Genomic DNA, 27,870 nt, shown 5'->3' on the forward strand with positions numbered 1-27,870 from the left:
CTGAATTCTATCATCATCACCATTGGGCAAGCAGGCAGGCAGGCAGGCAGAGGCCCACTGCCAAAAGACTACATTTCCCATCAGCCTCCGGGGGCGGACAGTGCTGGCGCGTGCTCCCTCTCTCTCTCTCTCTCTCTCTCTCAGCCAATGAGGAGGCGCCCCTGCTCCGGCGCATGAGCGTCCGGGCCTGTAGGTGGCGCTGTGGTGCGGCCTTGCTACAAAGCGGCGGAGTTTCCTGTTTGCCAGAGTCAGGAACGGCAATGGCGGCGTTTGGAGGCGGCGGAGGGAAGGGGGCGACCCCGGCCCTGGCGGTGGGGCCTGCTTCCCCTCCTCTCGCTCCCGGTCCGGGCCGGTGCGAGGCTCCTCGGGGAGGGACGCTGAACATCTTGACGCAGCTCCGGAGGGCGCAGCTGAGCGGCCGAGGCCTGACTCGAGGGCCGCAGGTAGCTCAGCTCCCAGAGCGTCCTCCATTTTGGGCACAACTAAAAAGCCTGGGTCTCTTGATATCGGCGCTTTCGAGCCTTTGCTTTCTGCCCAGGAGGGATCCCAGAGCGCCCTCCATTTTGAGCAGGGCTAAGAAGCATAAGATTTGTGTTCATGGGAGTGGTTTTGGCTGTTTATTCTCTGCCCAGAGGAATCCCAGCATGTCCTCCATTTTGGGCACAACTAAAAACCATGATTTCTGTTTACATGAGTACTTTGAGCTTTTGGTTTTCTGCCCGGGAGGAATCCCAGAGCGCCCTCCATTTTGAGCAGGGCTAAGAAGCATGGGTTTATACTTATGCGGCTCTCTTTGGGTTTTCTGCCCAGGAGGAATTCCAAAACACTCAAAGAAGCGTCTTTTTAGTTGTGCTCAAAATGGAGGGCGCCTTGGAACTCCTCCTGAACAGAAAATAAAAGCTCAAAACACTCATATCAGGATAAACGCATTCTGCTTAGTCCTGCTCAGTGTTTCTAAGCCCTGGCCCAGCGATTCTTAAACATCGGTCTTCAGGTGTTTTTGACTTCAGCTCCCAGAATCCCTGGCTGTTAGCCAAGCTGGATGGGGATTCTGGGAGCTGAAGTCCACAATAGTTTGGGAACTGCTGCTCTGGCTCAAAGTGAGAGTGGAACAAGGGGTTTGTGTCCCTCCTCTTGCACCCAGATTTTGTGCCTCTGTTTGCAACTGGATGGAGCCCTGAGCGCCATTTCTCTCCCCACAGCCCCAGAGGAGGCTTTATGCCCCTGGTCTTGCTGCTTTCTCGGCTTCTGGGGCCTTTTTTGTTTTCTGCTTGTGATTTGACAGCTTTTCCGTAACCAGACAGTGCCTCAGTAGTTACTGAAGCTCCTCCACTCCTCCTCTCTAGTAGTCAGGTATCGTGTACTTAGTTGGAAAGATGACTTCTTTCAGCGTCATCCCATAAACAGGTATCCATGGCAGGTCATATGCGACATCCGTGGCTCAGGATGTGACTTCATGCCCCTGGTCTTGCAATAGCAACAGCAAGTACGTTTATATACCACCTATCTGTGCACTTAAGCACTCCCTGAGCCAGTGGTGGCAAACATTTTAGAGAACAAGGGCCCAAACTGCAACTCAAAACCCACTTATTTATCGCAAAGTGCCATATCCCTCTGGCTTTCTAGTAACAAACTTTGGCGAACTGTACTGGGACGATGGGGTGTGTGCCCACAGAAAGTAGTTAGGTATCATGTACTTACTTGGAAGGATGACTTCTCTCAGTGTCATCCCACAAACCAAGTATCCATGGCAGGTCATATGTGACATCCATGGCTCAGGATGTGACTGACATCTACAGTGGAATCCTGTTTTAAATCATGAGTTAACAGTTAACAGAGGTAACTTTTGTAAGCAGTCCTGATAAATGTGTGTGCAGTAATTACTTTGTTGTTTGTACAATATCCTTGGTGTGTTCGATGTTTCATTATGTATGTTTATTAAGTTTTACTATGCACCTTAAAACTGTTGGCCTGTGACTAAAGTATGTAAGATATTAACTATTATTCATTACTAATAATAGGTCCTTATAATTCCCATGTTCTTGTTACAGTTTCTGTCTAGTGCTTGAATGTTCTCTTTAAATGTTGAAACAATCCAATGCTAGTATTAATGTGGAGCAGGTTTTTCGTGTTGTTTTTTTTAAGAATATGCCAGTCTACAGCTTTCTCTAAGGTACATTTCAATTCTAGAAGTCTTAGATTTTGTTCTGAAATTCTGGCTTCATTATCAGAATAGTTTTAATTCCCATTCTTTCTTTATTGAGGGGAAAAGTACAGTATACAACAGTGTGCCATTTTTGTAATTTCTTATAAACACCAAAATAGTTTGACTGAAAGTGATGGTCCGTAAATCAGTACTGATCCATGGTGAGTTTCCAGAGAAGAAGGAAAGAAAGCTGTGGCCAGTGGCCCCAAGTATGGTACCCTGGGTGCAGGGAAATTGCTGGTCTCACACATGAGAGGGAGAGGATCTCTGATATGATGCTTTGTCTGCTGCTACTTAATACTGACCACAGCAGAAAAGGCAATGTTCTTAAACTGTAGTCAGGTTTCTTGAAATTGTAGTCGAGCTTCTTGAACAGGTGTTGAAACTTACTCCATATGTATTTTGCCTGTATTCTTCTATTCTTTTTGGCACAATGGCTGGCAGCAGGTATGCCTGGAAACCTTTGCTGGTGCATGTGCAGACTTTTTTCTGTAAGTGGTGGAGCCACCATCTTGGTGTTAGACCATCGAGATGTAACACCATCAAGATGTTACTTGAGGCCAGGGTGAGTGGATGATCATATGTGGTGTGTGCACAAATTCCATCCACAATGGGTTGAATTAAGACAGTTGCTTCCTGGCACACTATATATAACACTGGGTGCTCTTAAGCTGTTTAATGTACTGTATCTCCTTTCTGGTTCCCAGCCTGCATACACCATATTCGTCCGTCCAAGACCATAGTTAAAACTGAATCTACCCACATGTTTTGCATTTCCATGGGTATTCAAACAGTCTGTTAAGGTCCTTCCTGGGCATGAGTTCACTCCATGCATCTGAGGAAATAGACTGAATTGAGGCAAACTAATGTTACAACTTCTTGTGCTGCAAGATCCCTTTGCATACTTATATTCCAGACTAGCACAGCTATGTCTCTCTATTCTTTATGGAGATCATTCTGCTCATAATGCAGAGAGATGCCCCCTGTAAATATGCCTGAATATAAACAATTAAACCAGTCAGGTACATTGTTGCCTGTCTTCTCTCTTTACTTTTTTTAGTTGTATTTGTGAGTAGATAGTTGTCATATCTGTAATCAGTTTTTAGGTTGCTGTAAAAGCAGATTCAATTTCCAGCTTGGCCATGAAACCCATTGGGTGACCTTGAGTAAGTCATTACTTCTCAACTTCAGAGGAAGGCAAGAGAAAACCTCCTCTGAATAAATCTTGACAAGAAAACCCCATGCCTTAGGGTCAGGGTATGTGGGAAATGACTTGCAGGCTCACAACAACAACAAAGTCATCCAAGTCTAATATAGAAATAGTCCCTGGTTCCCATAATCCTTCATTACTGGCTGTGCTATCTGGGCTGGTGAAAATTGGTTCTTTAGTCTCTGCTAGGATTCAGTTTTATTGTCTTTTTTTAAAATTGAAAAGCAAGTGAGAAAATGAGGGGTTTTATTTTGACTGCTCTTGATAATAGCTAGACTGTGTTAGTCAGTTGAGGGAAATAGCTCAAAATGAGGGTTAGGGAAATATTTTCAATTTGTCTTAGAGTTACCCTGTTCAGGAGTCTAGAACATTCAGTTATCAAAGGATTTACTTCAATTGATCAAGATCACAGCAATTATTTTTTAACAGTTATTTCCAAAATGGAGTACTGGAATATACAGTTATGAAGCATTATGGAGAATTTGAGCATAAGAAGGGAGGAAGGATGGATCTAGCAGCACCTTTGAGACTGATACATTTCAGCATCCCTCTTTTGTGTCCATTTCATCAGTCCATGAAAACCTGTGCTGAAATGTCTCAGTCCTGTTTTCCTCCTGATGCTGAAACAGCTTAGCAAGATGTCTCCATGATGAGGTTGTCCAAGAGTTCTAGGGAATCTGAAGGTGGCACATGCTAAGGATGGCTGCACCTAGTATAGCATGTGAAGTTAGCTGGAACCCCAGCCATTGCCCAGCTGATTCTCTGGGGAGAAAAAAAATCTTGATCCATTTGTGCTGTTATCTGTAATAGGACAGCAGTCTGCTGGGGATCATTGTGGGTTGGGAGAAGCTTTTGTCTCTCCCAAACCTCAGTGGTCCAGCTTTTGAGATTGCTGTTCAGTGGTCCAGCTTTTGAGATTGCTGTTTATTTGTGACTAATAGTCCTAGCAAAACAACACTCAGTGGTGATACCTGTGGAATGGGAAAGGCTTTTACCTCCACCATCCCTCTGCATTTCAGTGGATGAGGAGAGGAGGTTTGATACCCTCCCATTCCTGGTTACTGGGGGGAGCAGTCTTGTGTGTGCATGTATGACCCCTGCCATCACTACATGAAGATTGTGGGGCCAGAAATGTTGCCCACCCCTGTGCTGTTTAAAGTATACCTATGTTTATGAGGTGAGGGCATAGAATAAGATCTAGCTTTGTTCTTTTTAAGCTGAACTGGAGGTAAGCTTTAATTCTGTTTTTAGAAGCTGGAAAAAAATATGTGACATAATTATATGTGTACAATCTGACAACTTGGGATAGTAAATAAAGTATTGGTTGTATTGTATATGTGCCACAGCACAGGCTTGGCATGATAATTCTACAAGGCTTTAAATATCTGCTTTGGCCTGAATAAGAACATTTGGCACTCACAATGTTAATTACTTATAAATAAAGAAATACAGGCAAAAGTTATAATTGTCAATACAGTAAAGACACTCTTTTCTTGTTAAGAGACTGAATAAATATCGGTGCCCCTCTTCTGTAAACCATTACAATCTGCTTGGCACTGAAGACCTGTTGTAATTAAGGTCACATGGTGTAGTCTGTCTCAGCATACAGAACCTTCTTTGTATTCAGATTTTCATGGGAATGACAACTACATTTTCAAATCTTGTTTTCTGTGAGAAATTTTCCATTCTTGTCAGTGCATTGTTAGTACCCTATCAAGTATATTTGTTATTCATAGACATCACTGATGTGGGGGGAACCTTAAAAAGTATTAAAATATTTTGGGTTTTTTATTACATTGGTAATTCCAGACACCATTATTCAATGTCAGGTGATTCTACTGGTGGATGAGGGAACTGCCATTCTGATATTGAACTTTCCAGCTTGGATTAGAGATAAGACAAAGTTTGGTATGAATGCAAAGAGTCAGAAGGCACAGCTGAAGCCATGGATGCTTTTTCCCTTGACTCTCCTGTACCTTTTTCCCTTTCCCCCCATCCTCCCAAAGCTGTCTGCTACAGCCTTACTCTTTAACTTAGTCCCATACCATCATGGATGAGGGGAGCTGCTGATACTGACATTAGTCAAACAAATGTCTGCATAAGCCATGCAATAGGACAGGCAAATGAAGACACTGGGTGCAGATGGCTCTGAGCGCCACAGTATGAAAAGTACTGCTAAAATGGGAATGTCTTAAAAGTACCTCAAAGATCTTTCTTAACCTACAACTAAGATAGTTTGAGAGGTTACGCATGGGAATATTAAAACCTGTAATGGATAAATGTGTCTCCTTCCAGCATAGTTCCTTTATGCCTTTTCCCAGCCCCACTCTTAACAAAAACAGAGACAGGCAGACAAAATTGTCCATGACTGATCAGTTGAAGGAAAGATGCTAATAGTTTCGAGACAAACTAGGGCTAAACTGTTTTCATATAGGAAACTGAAAATCCTCCATTTGGCAAATAGGAATGTAAGTATTTACATTTGAGAGTTAATCAGACTGGTTCTTCATTTGCATAGAAAACCTTCTTTGACTCAATATATTTGGAAAAGATTCATTCATGTTAGAACAGAGATGGGGATCTATGGCTCATGAACTACATAAAATTGGAGAACCTTTTGATACAGAATTGATTAAATAGCATATGAGCCATAGCTTTATCTGAAAAATTAGCACATAAAATAATATTAAAGAGATGAGAAATAAAAGAAAATTTATTCAAGGCCATATGGAAATCATTTGTAAGTTACATGTGTCAGAGTAATAAATTTAAACCACTGTTAGATCAGGTGAGATTTTGGATAAATAACTAGTGGAAGATTAACATTAATGAAAATAGATAAATAAGTAGAGATACTTTTCAAAGTAAGAGAATTGACAGAGAAGTGTTTTGTACAATTGTATAATGGATGGGAGGGAAGGTGGATGAGTTTAAAGGAAGCTTAGATTATGATTTGTTGTTGGGTTCTTAAACTGTGTGTATTGTAATTTTAGTTAATAAAAGTGTTTTGGGGGGAGGGGAATTTCACAATCCTTTTAGAGAGAGTCCTGTAAGATCCCTGGGATATCTCTGGGGTACTCTCCCCAACTCCTCTCAAAAATTTCCAGACTAAAAAAAACATTTTTATTGTTGTTGTTAACCACCCTTGAGTCAATATCAGCCCATGATGACCCTGTGGATGAGACATCTCCAAGACTCCCTGTCCTCCACTGCTCTGCTTACCGTAGTTCCTTCAAACTCATACACATGACCTTCCTAATAAAGCCCATCCATCTAGCATGCAGCCTTCGTCTCTTTCTGCTTCCTTCCACCTTTCCTAGCATTATTGTTTTTTTCCAATGAACCATGTCTTCCCATGATGTGTCCGAAGTACAGCAGCCTCAGTTTTGTCATCTTGTCTTTCAGGGAAATATCTGGCCTGATCTCCTGTAGGATCCATTTGTTTGTCTTTTTGGCTGTCCATGGGATCCTCAGCACTCTTCTCCAACATCTCAGTTTAATTGAAGTTTTTCCTATTTCTTTCTTAACTGTTCAGCTCTCATATCCATACATGGTAATAGGGAAGACAATGGCTTATCAAAAATTACGCAAAAAAAACACCCTACTTGTTTGGGTCAGATTAGGCCATTCTAAGATGTTGGTGATGAAAAGCCTACTCTGAAATGGCTTTACTTTCTCCTAAACTATATTTACAGTGGGCACTTGTTATCTGCTGTGGTTTGGTTCCACTCACCCACCCCCCACGTGAATAACAAAATCCATGGATGCTCAAGTCCCATTAAATATAATGGCACAACAAAATGGTGTCCCTTATATAAAATAGAAAATCAAGGTTTGTTATTTGGAACATACACTTTTTAAAAAAATATTTTCAAGCCGTGGATGCTCAATTCCATGGATAAAAAATCCGTGAATAAGGAAGGCCGACTGTATGTATTTAATTTCTTTCCTGCCTTTCTGCCAGCACAGTCCATAATTTCTGGTCCACAAAAATGGCTCTTGCAAAAGACGTCTGTGCGCCCTGCCTCCATCCCCCCCTCCCAAAGAAGAGCTAGAAAAGTAATTGAAAACTGAAATATTTTTCTAATGTACCAGGGATTGGTACCACATTTGTGATCATTGGTTGCACACCTTTCTTTTCAGTGCATCCCAATAACTGAATTCCAATAGCTGATAATGGCTCAGGGACTGACAGTGGTTTGTTAACTATCACTCTGAGTAGCGCTGCTCTAAGCCAGTCTTATATTTAGAATAGAAACAGAAATATGACTTCAGTTTGTTTTTTTAAAATGTCTTTCTGTTTTAAAAATTATCACTGTTTTTGTCAACTCTCATTTTCAAGAACATCTTAAGAATATTAGAATGGTTATACAAAAGAGAAACACAACCTGGCATGTTCAGGGACAGCTGATGGATTCAGTGCTGTAGCGGCAGCAAATTACCATCTCAGTTTTATGGCTCCCTCTCTTACAATTGTCCCAGGTTGTACAGGAACCATCCAGGTGCTGGACCATATTTCTCCCACAAGATTGGCATTGAAGGGCCTTCCATACAACCTGGAGCAGCTGTGGGAGGAATAGCCATAAACCGTGATTGAACGTCCTTCCCCCATGGCAACACATCCGCCAGCCACCCCTGAGGATGCTGTATCTCATGCTTAATATTTAATGACAATAATTTTGGTTAAAAATTGAAATAAATATTTGTATTTTCCATATTTATATAATAATGTATACATACCATCAGATGAAAAAGCTCTCTGTTTAAGAATATATTGACCAACTTAAAACCATTGTCAAGCATGGACAAGATGCAAATTCTTAGTTTTGAAAATGTATGTGTCCTCCCATTTTGTAGATTACAGAAGCATTGTTAAAGGAAAGAGATAAACAAGCAAAATGGAATGGCATTCCGTTGCTCCTACAAAAGCTGTATGAAAATAGCCATCCCAACAGTGATTTTTCCCAGTGCCAAAGCATCTTAAAGGTAAGGTTTCTGATTGACAGGCAGAATGTTGTGTGAAGAAGGATGTGTTGTGTTCTATTTATTTTCATTTTCCTCAAATATTTTAAACCTGGGCCCTTAAGAATTGCACAAATTCACTGATTCTGAGGTGAGTGAAATATCCAGTTTGCTGTTCTCCCCCATGCTTTGCACAATTTTATTAGAGTACAGTGGGCCCTACTATCAGTGGGAATTCAGGTCCAGAGCAACACAGAGGCTAAAAAGCATGGACGATCACACCACATATTATTGCATGGTGCTGATGTGAACATGCACGCTTCAGCATGTAAACTCAGGTCTCTGCTATTGAATAATATGGGGGTGGAAACTCACGGGCGGTCAGAGTCACAGATTGGAAGCCCGCCAATGGAGAGGGCCCACTATAAGAGAAAGTCCAAGCTAGTTCAGAAAAAAAAGGCACTAGGGAACATTTTGCAAACATCCCTTGGGAAATTAACTTGTGTACAGCAAAGCCTTTGATTGTGTAGATCTTGAGAAATTATGATTTGCTAGAAATGGGAATGTCACGACATGTGATTGTCCTGATATGTACATGACTTCTACATCTGTTTAATTTGTATGCAAAACATATACAGAAAGCAGGATTAGACTCAGAGGAAGGAGGTATTAATATTGGGAAAAGGAAAACCAGCAATTTAAGATATTCAGTATATAGTGTGTGTGTGTAAATTGCAGTATATTGAAAAGATTTTGAATGACAACTGATGAAAGTTGAGGAAGACTATGAAAAAACAGGGTTATAGATGAATATTAAGAAGACAGAATAATGACTACACATGATTTACATAACTTTAAAGTAGTTAACAAAGTGTTTGCAATAGTCAAAGGTTTCCTATACCTTCACTCAATTATTAATCAAAATGGAGACTGCGGTCAAGAAATCAGGAGACAACTAAGACTTAGGAAGGCCGCCATAAAGGAACTAGATGAGGTCCTCAAGTGTAAAGACATATTATTACCAAGCTGATAGGAAGAAAATCAACTCCTCTGAAATGTGCTGGAGAAGAATTCTACAGATAGGGTCATTCATACGGTGACCATTGTTGCAAATAACAATTTAATTTGTTTTCTAGGCCCCAAAGCTTTAGCCATTCTTTATAAGGAAGGTTCCCTTGGTCATTTTTGGTTTCCAATTTTTGTAGTAGAAATTGCTGTAGAGTCAAAATTGGATATTGGCACAGAGACTGCTTATCTGACACTTCCCCCATAATCTTGCCTATTTGGAAGCTTCACAAGTCTAGCTTGACTGGCAGCATATGTGGTTGAGACAAGACTCGATCGTGCCTAAAGTAGACTGACTAAAATCAATGGCTGAATGTACATTTGTTGTTATGAAATCGTTTGTTGATACTAGTAGGTGTATGCTCCCAATGTGACTTAGATGGGGGAAAAAACACTGCAGAAATAATCCAATTTGAGGCCACTTTAACTGCCCTGGCTCAATGATAGAGAATCCTGGAAATAGTAGTTTATTGTGGCACCAAGCTCTTTGACAGAGAAGGCTAAATAAATGTCTCACAAAACTACAGTTCCCAAAATTCCCTAGCATTGAGCCAGGGCAGTTAAAGCAGTCTGAAACTGGATTATTTCAGCAGTATATTTTGGGCCTAAGTTGTGATCCAGTCTATTATGCAAACTTTTATTTCTGTTGCCTTTAGCTGATGCAGTTATTTAGTGTGCATTTGTTGATGAAATAGAGTATCTGATTATGTAAATTAGTGTTCTGAAAATGCCTTAAGTAACATTCACTCAGTAACATTTGCTTGTAACTTGACTTATTTTTTCTGGTATGAAATGTAGCTGGGTGCTTGTAACTGTATTTTTATTTCCTGACAGGAGATTTCTCCCCTCCTTTCAATGGAAGCCATGGCATTTGTTACAGAAGAAAGAAAAACTGCTCAAGAATCCACTTTTCCAAATACATACACATTTGACTTGTTTGGAGGAGTTGATGTAAGTGATATATGGGTTCTGTTTTGCTCTTACCTCAGAAAGAATCAATGTGTGGCTTTTGCTCAAGTTTGAACTGATCTCTTTATTGGCTGTTAAGATGGTAGTTCCCAAAGATAGTTCAACCCTTGGGGAAGGAGAAGCTTGTTTCTCTCACACAGAGACTGCTTGGCAACCTATGAGCCCTAGTTGTCTTGTAAGAAGATGAAAGCCATGCATACCAACACAAGACCAAATCTTTAAACTTCACTAGAAATATCAATCTTATCTGTCCACTGCATTTTAAGTGTGTCTTCTTCATTGGGGTACTCGGCATTATATTATGTATGGTAAAGTATTTGAAAAATAGAATATAGAACACAGCTCCTCTAAAGTATTCACTCAAAATGTATTAGGGGAAAGAAAATACACATTTCTATTTCACAGTAAAACAAAAGTGGAGGATCTGTGGTTTCCCATGTGCAAATAATCCACTACTCTCATCATCCTTTACTATTGGCCATGCCAACTGAAGCTAATGGAAATGGGGAACAACATCTGGAGAGCCACAGGCCCTCCTCTTCTACCTTACAGGTGTCCTCTAAATATTTGCGACCAACTGGTTTGGTTCCAATTGTCCATCTGGTACGTAGTAACACAGAGATGGCACTTTACACTATTTTGGTCTCAGTTAATTCCATTGGGCCAATTGCAGTATACAAATTCTGTTTCTAAGCTGGCCAGCCAGATCTTTCTTGAACTTCTGAAACATCTCCAAGACATCCTTTTTCTTAGTGCTCAGAAGTGGCTCAGATCAGAAGTGGCATGGGATTCTTTGTAATGTCATACTTTGCAGGATCTAGCAGTGTATGTAATTTATAACTAGTCTCAGTCTGTACTGCAGTTCACTTTGTCCAAATACAGTTAAGTCTTGCACCTGCAAGATGCTATCAAATCTTAAATATTGCTTCATTTTAATGGAATGTTATGGCTCTGACAGCTCATATGTATGTGTGTAAATATAGGATGCAATAAGATAAGATCTTAATAAATGTATCATGGGTAGACCCAAATAAAAATCATTTAAAAATGAAATACAAGGTCAAAATTCCAGTTTTTAAAAATAGCATGCATAACTTTTTAAAAGATCCAGTTAAAATGGCATCTTCTTTTATTATCAGGAAATCTTCATAACTTTTGCTTAAATAGAGCTACCTATTACATCAAAATCTTATCCTTTTTCATTTTTACTCGAGAGTTATAATTTACCTGATTTGTGCGTAGACTGCAGTGGGAAAATGCAACTTGTGCTCTGATTGTTTTCAGGCAAGCATTCTCTGAAGATGCCAGCCACAGATGCTGACGAAACATCAGGAAGAAACTCTTCTAGAACATGGCCACATAGCCTGAAAACCCCACAAAAAACTATGGATGCCGGCCATGAAAGCCTTTGACTCCACTGTGGGCTGATTGTGCCCACAGCCCCATTTTTGCAATCCCAAAGCCCCCTGAACTGTCCCAGTTTTTTTTTAAAAATTGGTGCACTTCTGAGTCAATTTTTGACTGAAAACAATGCCAAACCCCACCAAAATGCATAAAACCATTCTAAAAAAATGTATAACACCACCTTCACGTGCCTCGAATCCTCCACTCCCAACAACACTTGTGTTATCGAACATATACTTCCCAAAATGGTAGTGGTAGTAATGTCACATCACTTGCAGTAGCCTTTTGGACTGTACAAAACAAAAAGCAGATATTTTCACACATTATCAGGAGGTTGGATCCTGCATGGAATTAGGGAAAATTCACCCCTGTCATTATGCAGTTGTTTACGCTTTGCTATAATACAATGAACACTAACCATAGTAATCCAGACATAACAGGCAAATAAATATTTTCTGTGTCCATTCCCTGGGAGTATACAAGCCCAAGAGTTGTGTACAGAACACTAAGCTGTGGGTAAGCATTATTTTTGAACACATCCATTGTGTGTACCCACTCTTGAAATAGGGCTACTATTATTTAGAGAAATTGGATTTTTGTGTGCTATGAAAAATAGGTGTAGTGTCTATTATTACTTAATACTTTTATTAAAACTGAAACAGTTACTTTTAAAGTAATGGCTATACCACTTTTATGTAAATATATCTAATGTAATTGTATATTTCATTCATAGCTACTGGTAGAGATACTTATGAGGCCAACTCTTATTACACAGAAGAAAAAACAGAAAAGTAAGTAAATACATAAAGTGTTATTTTGGTTCCTTGTTTTCCCCTTGTATCTTCAAAGAAGAATTAGCCACTTGTGCAGGCTCGTATGTACTTAACTGTGTACAAAAACATCAGTGTTAGGTTAGAATTAATATGATGGCTTCAGGGTGGTAAATTTTAGATTAAAGACATATTTTTCTGAAGCATTGAAGGTTAAATCCAAACTGTGTCAGCCTCACAATTTCTTACTTGACTGGCAATTTAATACATTGTTTTTTTTAAAAAAACCATTAGTTTCAAAATGAGAGTATGGCAAGATGACTGCATTCTGTGTCAGCTGTGGATAGATTTGACTTACAACACTAACTTGGTGATTTTGATCTGAAGGAATTGCCTACCTGCCATAATTGTTGGCTTCTCATCATTAGTGATATCTCTTCAGCTGTGATCGGATTTGTTTTTACTTATGTTTTTAAGTGTGGCCTTGTTTTTACTTACCGTATTTTCTGGCGTATAAGACGACCCCCAGCTTTTCCAGTTAAAATATAGAGTTTGGGATATACTCGCCGTATAAGACTATCTCTCTTGCAATGCAAACCAAATAAAAAATTTAAAAATCAGATTTGATTTCAATATGGTAATTTTAATTCAAATGCTTATGACATGCAGGTACTTAGCAGGAAAACTTGTTGTATGCAAAGCCTGCTTGAATTGGTCAGCTCTCCCTGCCTGCCCAGCCCTCCCTGTCTCCAAGATTTTATTCTACCGTACTTGCACAGCGCCGCCCTTGCTGCTTTCGTACGGTCACCACATATGGAGGGGATGCGGCCATGGCCATTTTGAGCTTGCCCCACATATGCAGCAACCACAGATTCTCCAGTCCAGCTCGGAAGTTTCAGCACCCATCCTATAAGACAATACCCGGCATATAAGACGAACCCCGACTTTTGAGAAGATTTTCCTGGGTTAAAAAGTAGTCTTATACGCCAGAAAATACAGTATTAAATTTTTTAAAAAAAAATCTTTACAAGTGTTTCATTTAGATAATTTCATGGTGGTGCTTACAGAATTGAAAACAAACAAACAAAAACTTGGTTATAGTTTTGTTTTGCTTTTAAAATAAAACATTAGATGACAACAGCACAAAATGATAACCAAAATTAAGACAGCACGCTATAAAACTGCTCTAGGAAAGCGGTGTATAAAGTTCATAGGAGGAAGGACCAAGAATATAGTTCCACAGTTGGGGAGTGAGAGGGAGTACAAACCTGTATTGCCACATGCCTGCCTACATGTGCCTTACCCTTATTGGTCCATTAACTCTAAACCTGTTGAATTTTACCAGCTGATATGCTTGCTGTTTATATAATTCCTGTATCTGTTGGGTGTGCACATATTCTTGCATGAAAAACATGTCTATGAGAAAAATCTATTTTATGAAATTATACATATAAGTGTATGTTTCAGATTGGTAGTTCAGGAAGCATTAACTGGTGTTTTATCTCTTGCAGTAAGTGATGACCTCATCAAGGATTGTTTAAGCATATTGTACAACACTTGCATATGTGTAAGTCATAGACTATGAACTAAAGAGCACTTTTGCTTTATGATGTAGCCAGCCATAAAAGATTCTTGACATGACTGGATTAATCTGATGCACAGCAGTAATCCTGATACAAACTTTTTAGTAGTACAGTCATCCCTCCATATTTGTGGCTTCGATATTTGTGGAGTTGATTATTCACAGATTTCATTAATAGGTTCTCTCTGGGTCCTCCAGTGCAACTCTGTGGTCAACTTTAACTAAAAGTTGCACTGAAAGACCATTTGTAGCAAATCCAGTGCCATTCTATGGTCAGTGTATGTTGGATATTGACCACAGAGTTGCCCTGGAGGACCTAGAGATTCCTAGGGAGGTGTCCTCTCAGGTAAAAACAGTGTTTTTGTTATTTCCTGTTTTTTTCATATTCACAGGGGTCTTGTTCCCCTAACCCTAGTGAATATGGAGGGAAAACTGTATTTCATTTGTTGTAGTATAGTAGTAAAATTATTACTACTACTTTTGTCCAGATTTCTGTAATGATTTCTTTGATGTTAATTGCTGAAATAAATACTGAGCAATACAGTGGGTGTCTGTGGGAATTTGATAGCTTTCACCAGGGATACAAAGATAAGGCATGCCTTACCTTGGCAATGTGAAAGTTTGATCATGTATGTCCCTTTTCTTATTTGTGTAGACTGAAGGAGTCACTAAACGATTGGCAGAAAGGAATGATTTTGTGTTGTTTTTGTTTACATTAATGACAAACAAAAAGACATTCCTGCAAACAGCCACTCTTATTGAAGACATCCTGGGAGTGAAAAAGGTTTGTCAATAATCCTTTATTATGTAATTAATCTTGAAAACATTTTGACTGTTAGAAAGTATGTCTAAAAATTGAAGATATTTATCAGATATATGTTAGATATTTTTACCACAGTGTTAATTGATAAACCTGCAGTGCCTACACATATGTAGTTTAAGACTGAAAACATTAATAAGAAAAAGAACTAGTTTTCTGTTTTCCTAGGGAAGAATTAGGGTTGCCACACTGTCAGCTGTATATTTCAGTTACTGGTCGAAGCTGAATGGAATAGATGTTTAATCAATTGAGGTTTGGAGGCCATACACAGCATTTTTAAAATGGAGGAAGAGGGCAACATGAACATGAACTTTCAAGGAGGGAAAGCAGAATGATGATTGGGGTCAACTCCATATAAGCAGAATTTCTGTACTTGGTGTGACAATATACATAAATACATACAAAACATTATCAGTTTTTAAGCACTTCCATTATGGATTATAAATTGCACAGCAAAGAAAACTAAGTAAAATGTTCATTATAAATTTTGTATTCTCTTCTGGAGTATAGACTGTGATCTATCTGAATGTACAAGATTTTTAATAAGATTCATTAACAAACAATATGGCACTTGTCTCCTTTTAGGAAATGATTCAACTGGAGGATATTCCAAATCTCTCCAGTCTGGTTTCTAGCTTTGATCAACAGCAACTTGCAAATTTCTGCAGGATCCTTGCAGTTACAATTTCAGAGCTTGACACAGGCAGTGATGATAAACATACACTACTAGCAAAAAATGCTCAACAGAAGAAAAGCTTGGGTCCTTCTCGGGCTGAAATTAATCAAGGTAAAATGTCCCACATTGTGTGTTTCAAGTAAAGATGGATGGGGTAGGGAGGGACTGTATGCTTCCCTTAAGTCTACAGGGTAAGAATGTTAAAACATTTTATCCTCTGGAAATAAACAAATGACTCCAAGGGAAACAAAAATCTCTAACTATAGTCATTAATTAATTAAAATGCCTAGAATGTTTTGGAAAAGTTCCTAATTCCTGCAACAGGAGTAAACATTTAAAATATGCTCAATCATTTTCAGGATCCAAGTCTGTACTGGGCTTTTTAATTGATAAATCTAAGCACTTTAAAAACTTTGCTTCAGTATGCAAAGTAATGATCAACTGAAAAATCCTGAGACGGAAGTAAACTTTCCAACATTTTAATATTTTAAAACAATACTGTTTGCTTCTTGTGATAGCTACACTTCTAAATATACCAGGCTTCATTGAACGATTGTGTAAACTAGCAACCAGAAAAGTTTCAGAAACAACAGGAACTTCCAGTTTTCTTCAAGAATTAGAAGAGTGGTACACCTGGCTAGATAATGCACTTGTCCTCGATGCACTAATGCGTGTGGCAGATGAAGAGACAGAGCAAAGCAGCACAGGTATCTACTTTGAATAACTCCTTAGCTTTATCACCTCCATCTGTGCACTATGTCTTGAGAAGAGGGTCAACTATACGTTTTTTAAAATCTTTTATTAAGTGTTCATAAATCATATTGAGACAAAAGATAAAGGAGTTTAATAGCTTTTTGCCATTCAATAGTTATGCTTTATGACAATTTTTTTGGCAAATTAAAGTATGTTTTGCCAAATTAATACGGTCTTAAGTCTCTCACTATGTTTGCTTATCTCTCACTATGGTTGCATATTTCCCCCTGCAGAAATGAGCAACCACACTCCCTTGCATGTTAACAGTTTGCCCTGTCATGAGAGTCAAATCTGAGGTCTTGATCTCATTTGGCCATGTCTACTGGTTCAAATATTTAAAGAATTATTGTGGGTCTTGCACACTAGAAATACTTTTAAGTATGTTTGATATACAAGTGTATATCTCCCATCTTGAGGGAGAGAGAGGCAGGCTAGCTCCAACAGGCTTGCCTGGAAGAAAACAAGCCCTCCCTTCATCCACCATCTTGAGGAAGAGAGACGCAGGCTAGCTCCATGAGGCCTGCCTGGATGACGAGAAGCCCTCCCTTCATCCACCATCTTGAGGGGGAGAGAGGCAGGCTAGCTCCACCAGGTCTGCCAAGAAGAAGAAAAGCCCTCCATTCATCTTGAGGGAGAGAGAGGCAGGCTAGCTCCAACAGGCCTGCCTGGAAGAAGACAAGCCCTCTCTTCATCCACCATCTTGAGGGAGAGAGAGGCAGGCTAGCTCCAACAGGCCTGCCTGGATGAAGATTAACCATCCATTAAGAAGCCAAGTCCTCCCTCCAGTCCATCTCCCTTGGTCCAGACCTCAGAGGTAGAGAAGAACTGCTGGACCTGATCCCCTTCCCCACCACCATTCCCTTCTCTTTTTGTGTCGTGTCTTTTTAGATTGTAAGCCTGAGGGCAGGGAACCGTCTAATTAAAAATATTGTATGTACAGCGCTGTGTAAATTTACAGTGCTTTCTAAAGGTTAATAATAATAATAATAATAATAATAATAATAATAATAATAATAATTGTGTACCTATATGATTTGCCGTTCTAAACAGGAGAAATTAGACACATCTGATATGGGGTTTTTCTGTATTCATGCATTTTAATACTGGGATGGGGCATACACTTAACATGTGCAAGCAAACTCTCTAGGTACTATGATCCATTTCTACTTCATCAAATAAAACAACTTGTTTCTGTGTTCTACATTTTTAATACATTGATAACTATTGCTTTTTGTAAATGCTGCCAAGCTGAACATTTCTGTGCCTTTTAGAATCTTCAGATGAGAGTGGGTTTGCCAACCCCTCTACAAGGAATCAGCTTCCGCAATCTATGAAGATCATGCATGAGATCATGTATAAGCTGGAAGTTTTGTATGTTCTCTGTGTACTTTTAATGGGCAGACAAAGGAATCAGGTGAGAATCCATCCTTAAATATTCAAATACATAAAATGAAATGAAATGCATAATCTACCCAAAGCCAAATGGAAGTCTGACTATTCCAATGAGGCTTGAATATTGGCGTTTTTCATTTGGGGGGGGGGGGGGTCCGGAACGAATCCCCCACGAAAATGGAGGGGTGACTGTATTTTAAACAGACAATTATTTTCATATTTTATATTTATTCATGGTGTGTGTCCAAGATAGATTATTTTGTGGAAAGGTGAAGGGAAGAAGTGTAAAGAATAATTTACTTTGAACATCTTCAAAGAGTTTACCTGCTGGTGAACCTTGATATCTTTCTTGTAAATGGGATCTATAAATGTATTGAAGTGCTTGATTTGATTTGAAGTTATTTTAATAAAACTATTATATATATATGCAGGGTTGTTTACTGTGTACTGATAGAAGATGCAGAGATGAGACATTGACTGAACATTCCTTCTGCCTAGGTTCACAAAATGATTGCGGAGTTCAGATTGATCCCTGGCCTTAACAATTTGTTTGATAAATTGATCTGGCGGAAACATTCAGCATCAGCTCTTGTTCTACATGGGCATAATCAAAACTGTGACTGTAGTCCAGTGAGTATTGGGCAAAGATCTATAACCTTTCTAGACCTATGGCTACACTTTGAAATTTCAAGGGCATGCGGTAAACAGAATAAATAGGTCTTAATTTGATTCAGCACAGTGGTCCTCTGTTGCCCTCAATAGAAACAAGGTATGTTTGGTATGGGAAGGTTGCATACTTCTGCCCTTCCACCCCATGTTGCTTTGCTTGAGCCTTATTAAACAGGTGCAGGGTAGCCACTTGGTTCTCACCCTCTGCAGGCAGTCATTTGACAGTCCTCAGAATGCATTGCCCAGATAGCAAGAGCCTTCAAAGCATCTCACTGGAAATACCAAGTATAAAGTACCGTATATACTCATGTATAAGTTGACCTGATGTATAAGTCGAGGGCAGTTTTTGAGGCCAAAATCGTGGATTTTGATATGACCCGTGGATAAGTCGAGGGCATGTTACGAAAGATCTAAAGGGGGAAACAAAGCACCTCTTCCCTCTCTACATCTCCCTCTTTGAACCTCTCTCAAGAGTCACAGTATCAGCATGGGGAAACAAGTCTGGGTGCATATACACACACACACACACACCTCTTTGCATCAGCATTTCCAGACTCATGGCTTGCAAAAAAAGAGGCACCAGCCTTGCTTTTTCCCTGCCTTTAACCTCAGTATTTCCAGACTCATGGCTTGCAAAAAAAAGAGGACACCAACCTTGCTTTCTCCCTGCCTTTAGCCCCAGCATTTCCAGGCTCATGGCTTGCAAAACGGGGCCCAAGCCTGGGTATGCTCCCTCTCTGCATCCCTTCCCTCAGCAGCTGCTTGTTAGCTCCAGCTGTGAGGGAAGGCTGAAGGATCACACACACACACACACACACTCGTGGAGAGAGGAGAGGCTGCCAGCGCCGGGACTCAAACGGGGAGCTGTTTACCTGGCTACAGAGGAAGGTGGGCACTTTTTTTTTATGAACTTTATCAGTATTAGTAACCTATTGCCCCGTACATAAGTCGATCCTTGATTTTGGAGTCCATTTTGGGGCATAAATTTCTCGACTTATAGTCGAGTATATATGGTATGCCTTTGGAGATGGGCATTAACAGCTCAGATGTACAGTGCTATTATATATATAAAATATTGTTTTCTCCAATGGCTAAAGACAATTTCATTAGTCCCTGAATTCCATTCATATTTTCAAAAGATTGCTTTAAAGTGATTTGAGTTTACCACTAGGCCCGTAGTAATGGTATTCTATAATAGTAGTTGTAAAAGGAATTGTCAACCTTTTTCTTTTTTAGGATATTACCCTGAAGATCCAGTTTTTGAGATTGCTTCAGAGTTTTAGTGATCATCATGAGTGAGTATAGAGGATGTTCACTAAACATTTTGATGTCCTTTCATATCTGAATTGTGTGAACATCAAACTTAATTTGGATATTCAGAACTGCCTTAAAGATATATAGATAAAAATAGTTGCTCATTGTTTCCCTGTTACACTTCAAGGAGTAAGTGCAAAGAAACTGAGCTATCTGGATTAATGTGGCATGTTTTTGGAGATTGTCTTGAGACAAAGGGACATGTGAAACCTAATGCCTAGTAATAGCTGGATAACTAGTGTGTCTCAAATGTCAGTAGAGACCTGCAGTTGCATCAAAATATGTGGGGAACCCTTTTTTGAGCACTGAATGCTTCTAGGGAGTAATTTCAAAAATGATCTACCGTTAACCATCTATCCTTTCTGTCTACATCTACTTACTCTCCCCCACCCCACCCCCACATGTCTTCTATTTCTAACAAAATGACCAAAGGGCCATGTTCAGAAGTATCTGAAATGGTATGTACCAAGTATCTGTTTGGAGTACCATTGGTACTGCTGGGATTTTAAAGGGCATTAAGCCTGCTGAGCTCCCTCAATGAACCAATGTGGAGTTAGAATTAAGCTCTGAATTTCTTTCTACATTGACCCAATTTATTGACATTTTGCTTTAATACAAAAGCATACTTTAGTAGCCCTGTATTCTGTTCAGCACTTGGGTCAAACTTAGAGGTGAGCAAACAGTATATGGGTGTCAGCATGGGTGTGAGGAAGGAACCAAATAATTTGGCTGTTGGTTGAGGCCCTCCCTAAAAGCCAGCTGCTATTGGAAGCCACCATGTGCATAAAGCACTTTAGCAGTTTGTCCCATGTTCAAAATCTAGGAACTTCTGTCATGGTGATAGTGTTGCCACCAGTGTGTTTCTCCTATGAAACTGATCAGAGATTTAAGACCAGGGGGAATCTGATATTATTGTAGGTTGTGTCAAAATAACACCAACATAAAAAATTGAAAGTAAATGATGCATTAGTGATGAAAATAGATGTGCTCAGTCTGCCTGTTCTGATTTTTGTATTAGGAACAAATACTTGCTTTTAAACAGCCAAGAGCTAAATGAACTGAGTGCGATCTCTCTCAAAGCCAACATTCCTGAAGTAGAGGCAGTTGTGAACACAGACAGGTAAAAAGAATGGAATGTATGTTTGTGTACCAATTGGTTGTTTCTGAAATTGTAATTGCCTATATTCCATTTTACCAGACCTGCCTTAGAGTTCTGTGATCTCTTACTAACTTAAATAGTATGCTGAACTCTTAAGGCCCCATACCAGAACAAGCAGCTGCATCTGTCAGAGTTGTATATTGAATAAACAGATTGCTGTTTAAACCATTGGGTTGTTTATAATCCTCTATAATTTGTCCCTTACTCCCATCACTGAAGTTTACCCTGATCCCTTATGTGGTAAAAGCTGTAGAGTTATGAGGCATTCTAACCAAGGATTATAGTACACTGAAATACAAGAACTGTTTTTTGCTCTAGCTTTGCAAGAACGGACACAGTATATTTGATTTCTGTGTAAAACTGGTCACTGTGTTTAGATTAGAGCGAAACTGCTAGACATTTTCTTTGTATCTTCCCAATACAATCAGTGGTGGTTTCCTTACTGTTACTTCTCTCTATATTTTAGAAGTTTAGTTTGTGATGGAAAAAGAGGCTTGCTAACCAGACTGCTTCAGGTAATGAAGAAGGAACCAGCAGAATCTTCATTTAGGTGAGTTTCCTTCCTGCTGCCTTAAGGTAGAAGTTTTTAAAAGAGACCTCCAGAGATAAGATATTCCTGTTTTATGGAAAGAAGGGATATTTTGTTGTCTTAATATATAGTTAACAAAATGACCTGTTCCCAACAATAGCTTCTTTTATTTTCTGCTTTCCAGGTTTTGGCAAGCAAGGGCAGTTGAAAGCTTCTTACGAGGTGCTACTTCCTATGCCGACCAGATGTTCCTGCTAAAGAGAGGGCTCCTAGAGGTAATGTAATCCAAACAAGCCCGGGCCTCTTTATACAGTATGTACTTTATAATTTAGTGTGGGGTGGGAAAAAATTGGCAATCCAGATGTGTGACTATGGCATCCATCATCCCTGGTCATTGGTTTCACAGGCAGGGATTAATGGGAAGTTTTTGGGAGGGGGGAGAGGGGAGAAAAGCATATTATGAAATATGAATTGTGTAATTTGAATTATGTACTGTGTAATAAAAATGAATTTGTTTTAAAAAAAGAATGTTTGATTGCCAGCCTGTGAAAAAGCAAAATGTAAATGTTACATATCAAATCATGAATTCATCTTGGTTCTTTGTCACATTTTTCTCCTTATCAGCATATTCTCTACTGCATTGTTGACAGCGAGTGCAAGTCACGAGATGTGCTTCAGAGTTACTTTGACCTACTGGGCGAACTGATGAAATTTAACATAGATGCTTTTAAGAGGTTCAATAAATACATTAATACAGATGAAAAGGTAAAATTAAAATTCCAGAATCCCACTTGTGAAACCTCAGCTTTGTATTAACTTTACATTCTGGACAGAGTCTAATGGGCTCTTTTACTTTAGTTTCAGATATTTTTGAATCAGATCAACAGTTCACTGGTGGATTCCAACATGCTAGTTCGCTGTATTACTTTATCCCTAGATCGATTTGAGAGCCAGTCAGATATTAAAGGTAATGGCATAATCATTTTTGAAGTGAAGAAAGATTTTTAAAAGTGTGAGCAAGTATGTTGTTAAAAGATTTCTTTGCACAGCCATGGAACTTATAACGAACATTGGAAAGCAACAAAAATGAAGAAAACATTAAGCCGAACCCCAAGGCTATGTATTTAGAGTCTTCCCGATATGTCATGCAGTACCTTCAGTTTAACCTCTCCTGATGCAGAGCTCTGATGTAAGGGAAGAATGCTGTGTACTGCAGTGCAGGAGTATTATTAGCAGTTTCCACGTGGCCAAGGGATGTGTGAAGTTTAATTATTAACATAATCATTTAGCATTTTTAGCAGTGTGGAAGCTTTTCTTCAAACTTCACACCTGCAAAGTGTGTCTAGCATGTAATAGTAATTTAGGGAAGTACTGTACTCAGACTAATAATTGCATTATCAGTGGAAACAAGACTGACAATCCCTTTACTTTGACACATGATAATCTGATTTTTATTTTATTTTATTTTTGGTTCAGCTCTTTAAAACCTAATTAATTATTTATTTCCTGCAGTTGCAGAAGTCTTGTCTGAGTGCCGCCTGTTATCATATATGTCACAGATGTCCATGAGGATGTCCTTCCTTTTTCGGCTCATTAATATTATTCATGTACAGACACTCACACAGGTAAAGACGGAGCACTAAGGTCCCATGGATACATATGAATAGATTTCTAGTATGCTATTTTCCATTAAGTTAATATCCTATAGAGTCTTGGGGCCAAAATCCCAGACGTTCCTGTTAATGCAGCCTTTTATCTGTTCTTTCAAGGTTTAACTTTACTTTTATTCTTATTTTATTTTTAATTTAGGAAAATGTAAGTTGTCTGAACACAAGTCTAGTTATCTTAATGCTGGCCCGAAGGAAAGACAAGTTGCCATTCTATCTGCGTACGCTCCAAGAGATGGAATACACGAAGAAATATCCTGGCTTCATCCTGAATAATTTTCACAGTCTTCTGCGTTTCTGGCAACAGCATTACCTCAATAAGGACAAGGATAGCACCTGCTTAGAAAATGTATGTCTGCAATCCAATTGCTTTGTCATAATCTCTCTTTGTTTTGTGATTGTGACCCAGTAGAAGAGAAAATATTTTTGAGGCCAGTGCAGTTTGGCAGCACATTAGTTTGTCAGGCTGTATCGTACAATGGGATAAGTAAGAATTTCAAATGGTTGTGTTTCAGCTCTCAGAAACATAGAAGCATTGTGTAGCATTTAATTTTTTCCCTTCAGAGTCAGCACAGACACTGTACTGCACAGAAACATTAGTGCTTTGTCCAGCCTGAAAATTTGTACTGGTGTAGACTACTTTCAGTTATAATCTGCTGCATTGACCAGGTGGGAAGCTTGTATTAAATGTAGGTAGGTCTAAATGAACTCAAAGTACCTATGTGATTAATTCATGCTTTTTAGAGCAACACCCTGTTATTTTATTAAGTGGCAAATACTTTATCATGCAATAGCTTTCAAAATACCCTTTGATTAGCATGGAAGATGCCTTATGCTGCATAACAAATTGTGGCATAACACTTTTCCATGAAAATTTATTTAAAGAACATTTAAGTTAACTTTGAGAGCACACAGCTACCACAAGACAGCTTACAAACCCATAAGATAAAAAAAAATACAATTATAGGGTAGTTTTGTAATTTCTTTTGGTGGAGGAAAATATAGAAGGCATTATCATTGTGGGCTTCATAGTTTCAAGGATTGGATGATTGAATTATTGGATAAAGAATCTGTGGATATCGAAGTCATCTGTGCTAAATGGACATTCTGGTATAATCCACCAGGTGTCTTATGAGTATTCTTGTGAACAATAAACATAGTGATACTGAATTTCTGCACCTGAGAAGCTTTGCTTTCATTTCAAAAGTAGAAAGCTGGTTAAGCTTAAATAGTATGTTTGAGCAGTCTTTGAAATCCCTAAAGGGAGAAAAATTCTCTTGTATTTTCAATGGACAGAGAAATGAGCCTGCTTAAGCAGGAGAAATTAGATGAAATTTACAGTATACAGGGAGCAAATCAGCTTTTTTTTTGTACTCAAATTATTATTTTTCTGTTGTATGTATATTATGCTAACCAGTATGTTAGCCTAGAGTGTGTTATGCTGCTGTATAACAAAAAAAGTCTAGATACATGTCTTTGAAACATTACCTGAGTTGACATGAAACCACGCTGAACCTAATTCTGAGACGGAAGGAGCAGACATACAGTATGTGGGATAAAGCTTCCAAGTTGCTCAGAGTTGTGTTAAACATTGCTGTTCTCTTCTTTCCTGCCAGTACACTTGTCACAGTTATCTCAGTCCTACATTTCTGTATTAGAACCAGTTCTCAAACAGTTCCTGTGCTAGTGTGCAACATGCTTACAAAAGCAGAATTAGTTAGGATGTGCATGCAGGTACTCTGATCTTAACTCAGTGGAACATTTAGGTTTGTCAGTACTTGATTAAAGGTGGGGATAGGATTTGGTGTCTGTTCAGAGATCTTGGTGTTATTTTTCTGTGGCTCTTTATGTTTTACTATAGCCTAAACTTTGTCCTTTCCTTCCACAGAGTTCATGTATTAGTTTTTCCTACTGGAAAGAGACTGTATCTATACTGCTTAGCCCAGACCGGACATCACCTTGTGCCATAGTTAGCTACATTGATGAGGCATACATGGACATTGACAGAGACTTCACTGAGGAGTGATTCTTCAGTTTCTGACTTCCAGTGGACTGTGCTTCAGAGGGAATCTTGCAGACAACGGATTTTCAGGGATATGCTATGTGCACAAGCTTAGACATATGGGGTGTCACCATGTTAAAAGTTTTTTCTCCACTCCATCCCCCACCCCAGCTCTGTTTGGAAGAGCAGGACTTCACAAACTTCCAGGGCAACATATTCAGGGACACTCATGTGCTGTGAGAAATTGTCTGCAAAAAAAAAAAAGTCCAGCTTTTTTTCCTGCTCGTAATGGCTAGAACTCCGTGAGCCTGATAGATGGGATCCATCAGATGTGCAGTGATTAGCTGTGGCTTTCCTGCCTGATTACCAGAATAAGATGTTAAAAGTACAAACAGTTTTCTGGACAATTCAGACAAGCCAGTTTTGTGGTATGATACATACCAAGTGCACACCAGCTGTATTTAAGCCATCTTGAAAGTTTTTTTCCATTCTTCTTCCTTTGCATTGGGATTTTGAGCTGCTTGTTTATGGGTTTTGTTTTAAACTTCATGATGGAAGTGGCTGTCTGAGCCTCAGCATACTACTTTGGAATTGTTTCTTTCCTACAAAACTGTACCCAAACAGCCTTTTTTACTGTACTATGGTACTGCATACAGAAGTACCTCTCTCTCTCCAATGGAATTTTTTTTTTTGTTTCCAGTTGAGTTTACAGTAGAGTGGGCATACATTATGGTGATAGTTTTAATCTAAAAGCCTAGCTTTGACTAGGTACTAACAAACTGAAACTTAACTTTTTCTAAATGCTGCAGCCTGACCATTTTGTCAATAAAGAATCTATAGAAATGTAAACCTTCCTACCAAATTCCTGCTTTAATGGAACATAAAATCTGCTCTTGAACAGTCATGCTAATCTTCAGTCTGGGGACCTAGTAACACAGCCTACAATTATTAAATTAACACCTTTATTCTGATGAATGTATTTTATGTTCCTGAAGCATAATAGTTATTGGAACTTTCCATACTTCTGTTGATACCTGTATTAGATGCTGCATGTTGTACTTTATATGGGATGAGGTATTCAGCAAAACCTGAGCTGATTTTTGAAGTCAGAAACTTTCTGGAATGAACATTTCATTGCAATACTGTGCTAAAACACTTTATAGGGTTTATGAAACATTATCAATTCTATCTTCCCCTGTTTTGAATTATTCTGATCATCCCTTAATCTGTACATAATGTGTAGTTCTGGAACATATTATATACTGCAGAATATATCCCTGTAAAGCCTTGTGTTAGAATGGTAAGTCCTTGTGGTATTTTTCTTCTGACACAAAGCATTTCTCTAAATTAAAATTAAGTGGCAGAATCACTTCTTAGTTACATCAGCAATTTCCAGGCATCCACATAAAGCTAGCAGTGTCTAGGACTGAAGATTACTTGACTTGCTATTTTGCCTCGTCTTGCATTCTTTCCGACATCTTATTTAGGGTATAACTTTTGGTGGAGAAACATGGTTGTTCAGCCACAGATATTGTCTTCATTACTGGAGTATTTACTAGGGGTGGGGGGAATAAAGGCTCTCACTTCCAATATAAATTATATAGTAGTATTCCCTATCACACAGGTCTAGTTGCTCTTTCATTTAAAGAGTACAACTGGCTGTGCATTTATTAGTAGAACAAGACTGCACTTTATTAAGACTAAGTCCATGTCTTTTTTTTTCCTTTTTGAAAATTAAAGTGGAATCCTGGGAGCAAATCATGTATTTGCTGTATAGTAGTAGACAGCTGCATGCTTGAAAAAATCTCAATGATACATTGATGTTTTCTTCTTGAGAGGTGCTTTGGTTTTTACTATACTGCCTTTTCAATTCCACATGCTCTTGTAGATGTTACTCAAGAGTCAAAACGTTTGAACAACTGAATGCATGTGTCTCCCTCTTGTGCTGATTCTGTGACAGCAATACCCATGCACTTCAAAGTAACTGTTGTGTATTAAAAAAGAAATTAATTTGGACTTTATTAATAGCAATTATTACAGCTAAATAGCACTGCCACAAATCTGCAGTCTACATCAGTATGTCTTTCTTTGCCATTGAATGGTCAGGCTGCTTTTTTCCTTTATAAATCTGGCTTGAGTGAGACTGATCTCACTAGTGAAAATTCTTCAACTGCTCCTGGGACAACTTGGGGGTTTCAGCCATCATGGTCTTTGTTTCCGAATTACTGGTGGAGGCAATTCTGAGGGGTTGAGTTGAATTTTTGGCTCTGTCTACATTCTTTGCCTTCAGGTTCCTGTGAGGGAATCAGTGCACCTAAGCTTTCCTGCTACAGCAGAAACTTCTCTGCAGATGTTTATAGAGACTGCGGGGAGGGGCTTGTACAAAACACCTATTGGTTCAGGATTTGTTCCAATGATTTATACTTGCCTGTAGCTTAAAAAATTGAAGAGGTCACTAGTGGCTGTGTGTTGGAGTTGGCTTGGATTTGTAATCACTAAAGCAATGGAACTGATGTGTGACAAAAGGTGGAGCCTACCAGGCCAGCAAATGTTCCCCGAATTTTTAAGTATTTTAGATGAATTAATGTTCATGCTGCCCAGATTAATGCTGATTTACTAACAGCACATAAATGTATTAAATGGAACCTATTAAAAGAATTTTATTTTAAAAATATGCCTGGAAACATGTTTTCTTTACTCCTGACAACAATGCAGATAGCA

The 27,870-nt window shown here is 38.9% G+C and overlaps 1 protein-coding gene across 1 annotated transcript; it reads left to right on the plus strand.

Moving 5' to 3' along the window:
- Positions 1-231: 231 nt before the first annotated feature.
- LOC121927585 (transient receptor potential cation channel subfamily C member 4 associated protein) lies at positions 232-27,823 on the plus strand. Its single transcript, XM_042461317.1, has 19 exons — positions 232-443; positions 8,274-8,402; positions 10,278-10,394; positions 12,550-12,607; positions 14,098-14,153; positions 14,824-14,952; positions 15,574-15,775; positions 16,183-16,371; positions 17,689-17,831; positions 18,308-18,439; positions 19,715-19,773; positions 20,811-20,912; positions 21,418-21,501; positions 21,665-21,755; positions 22,105-22,245; positions 22,339-22,447; positions 22,993-23,105; positions 23,290-23,496; positions 25,036-27,823. Exons 1-19 carry the CDS (start codon positions 261-263, stop codon positions 25,171-25,173), a joined length of 2,382 nt encoding a protein of 793 aa, XP_042317251.1. The 5' UTR covers positions 232-260; the 3' UTR covers positions 25,174-27,823.
- The last annotated feature ends 47 nt before the right edge of the window (positions 27,824-27,870 follow it).

The sequence above is a fragment of the Sceloporus undulatus genome, chromosome 4, assembly GCF_019175285.1.
Source record: "Sceloporus undulatus isolate JIND9_A2432 ecotype Alabama chromosome 4, SceUnd_v1.1, whole genome shotgun sequence".
In the NCBI taxonomy this organism is placed as follows: Eukaryota; Metazoa; Chordata; class Lepidosauria; order Squamata; family Phrynosomatidae; genus Sceloporus; species Sceloporus undulatus.

What these genes read in the sequence shown, in the direction of transcription:
- LOC121927585 (XM_042461317.1), top strand. Translation starts at nt 261, where the DNA reads ATGGCGGCGTTTGGAGGCGGCGGAGGGAAGGGGGCGACCCCGGCCCTG. An exon ending in ACATCCTGGGAGTGAAAAAG is followed by an intron (nt 14,953 to 15,573) that starts GTTTGTCAATAA and finishes GTCTCCTTTTAG; the next exon opens with GAAATGATTCAACTGGAGGA. An exon ending in AGTTTTAGTGATCATCATGA is followed by an intron (nt 19,774 to 20,810) that starts GTGAGTATAGAG and finishes TTTTTGTATTAG; the next exon opens with GAACAAATACTTGCTTTTAA.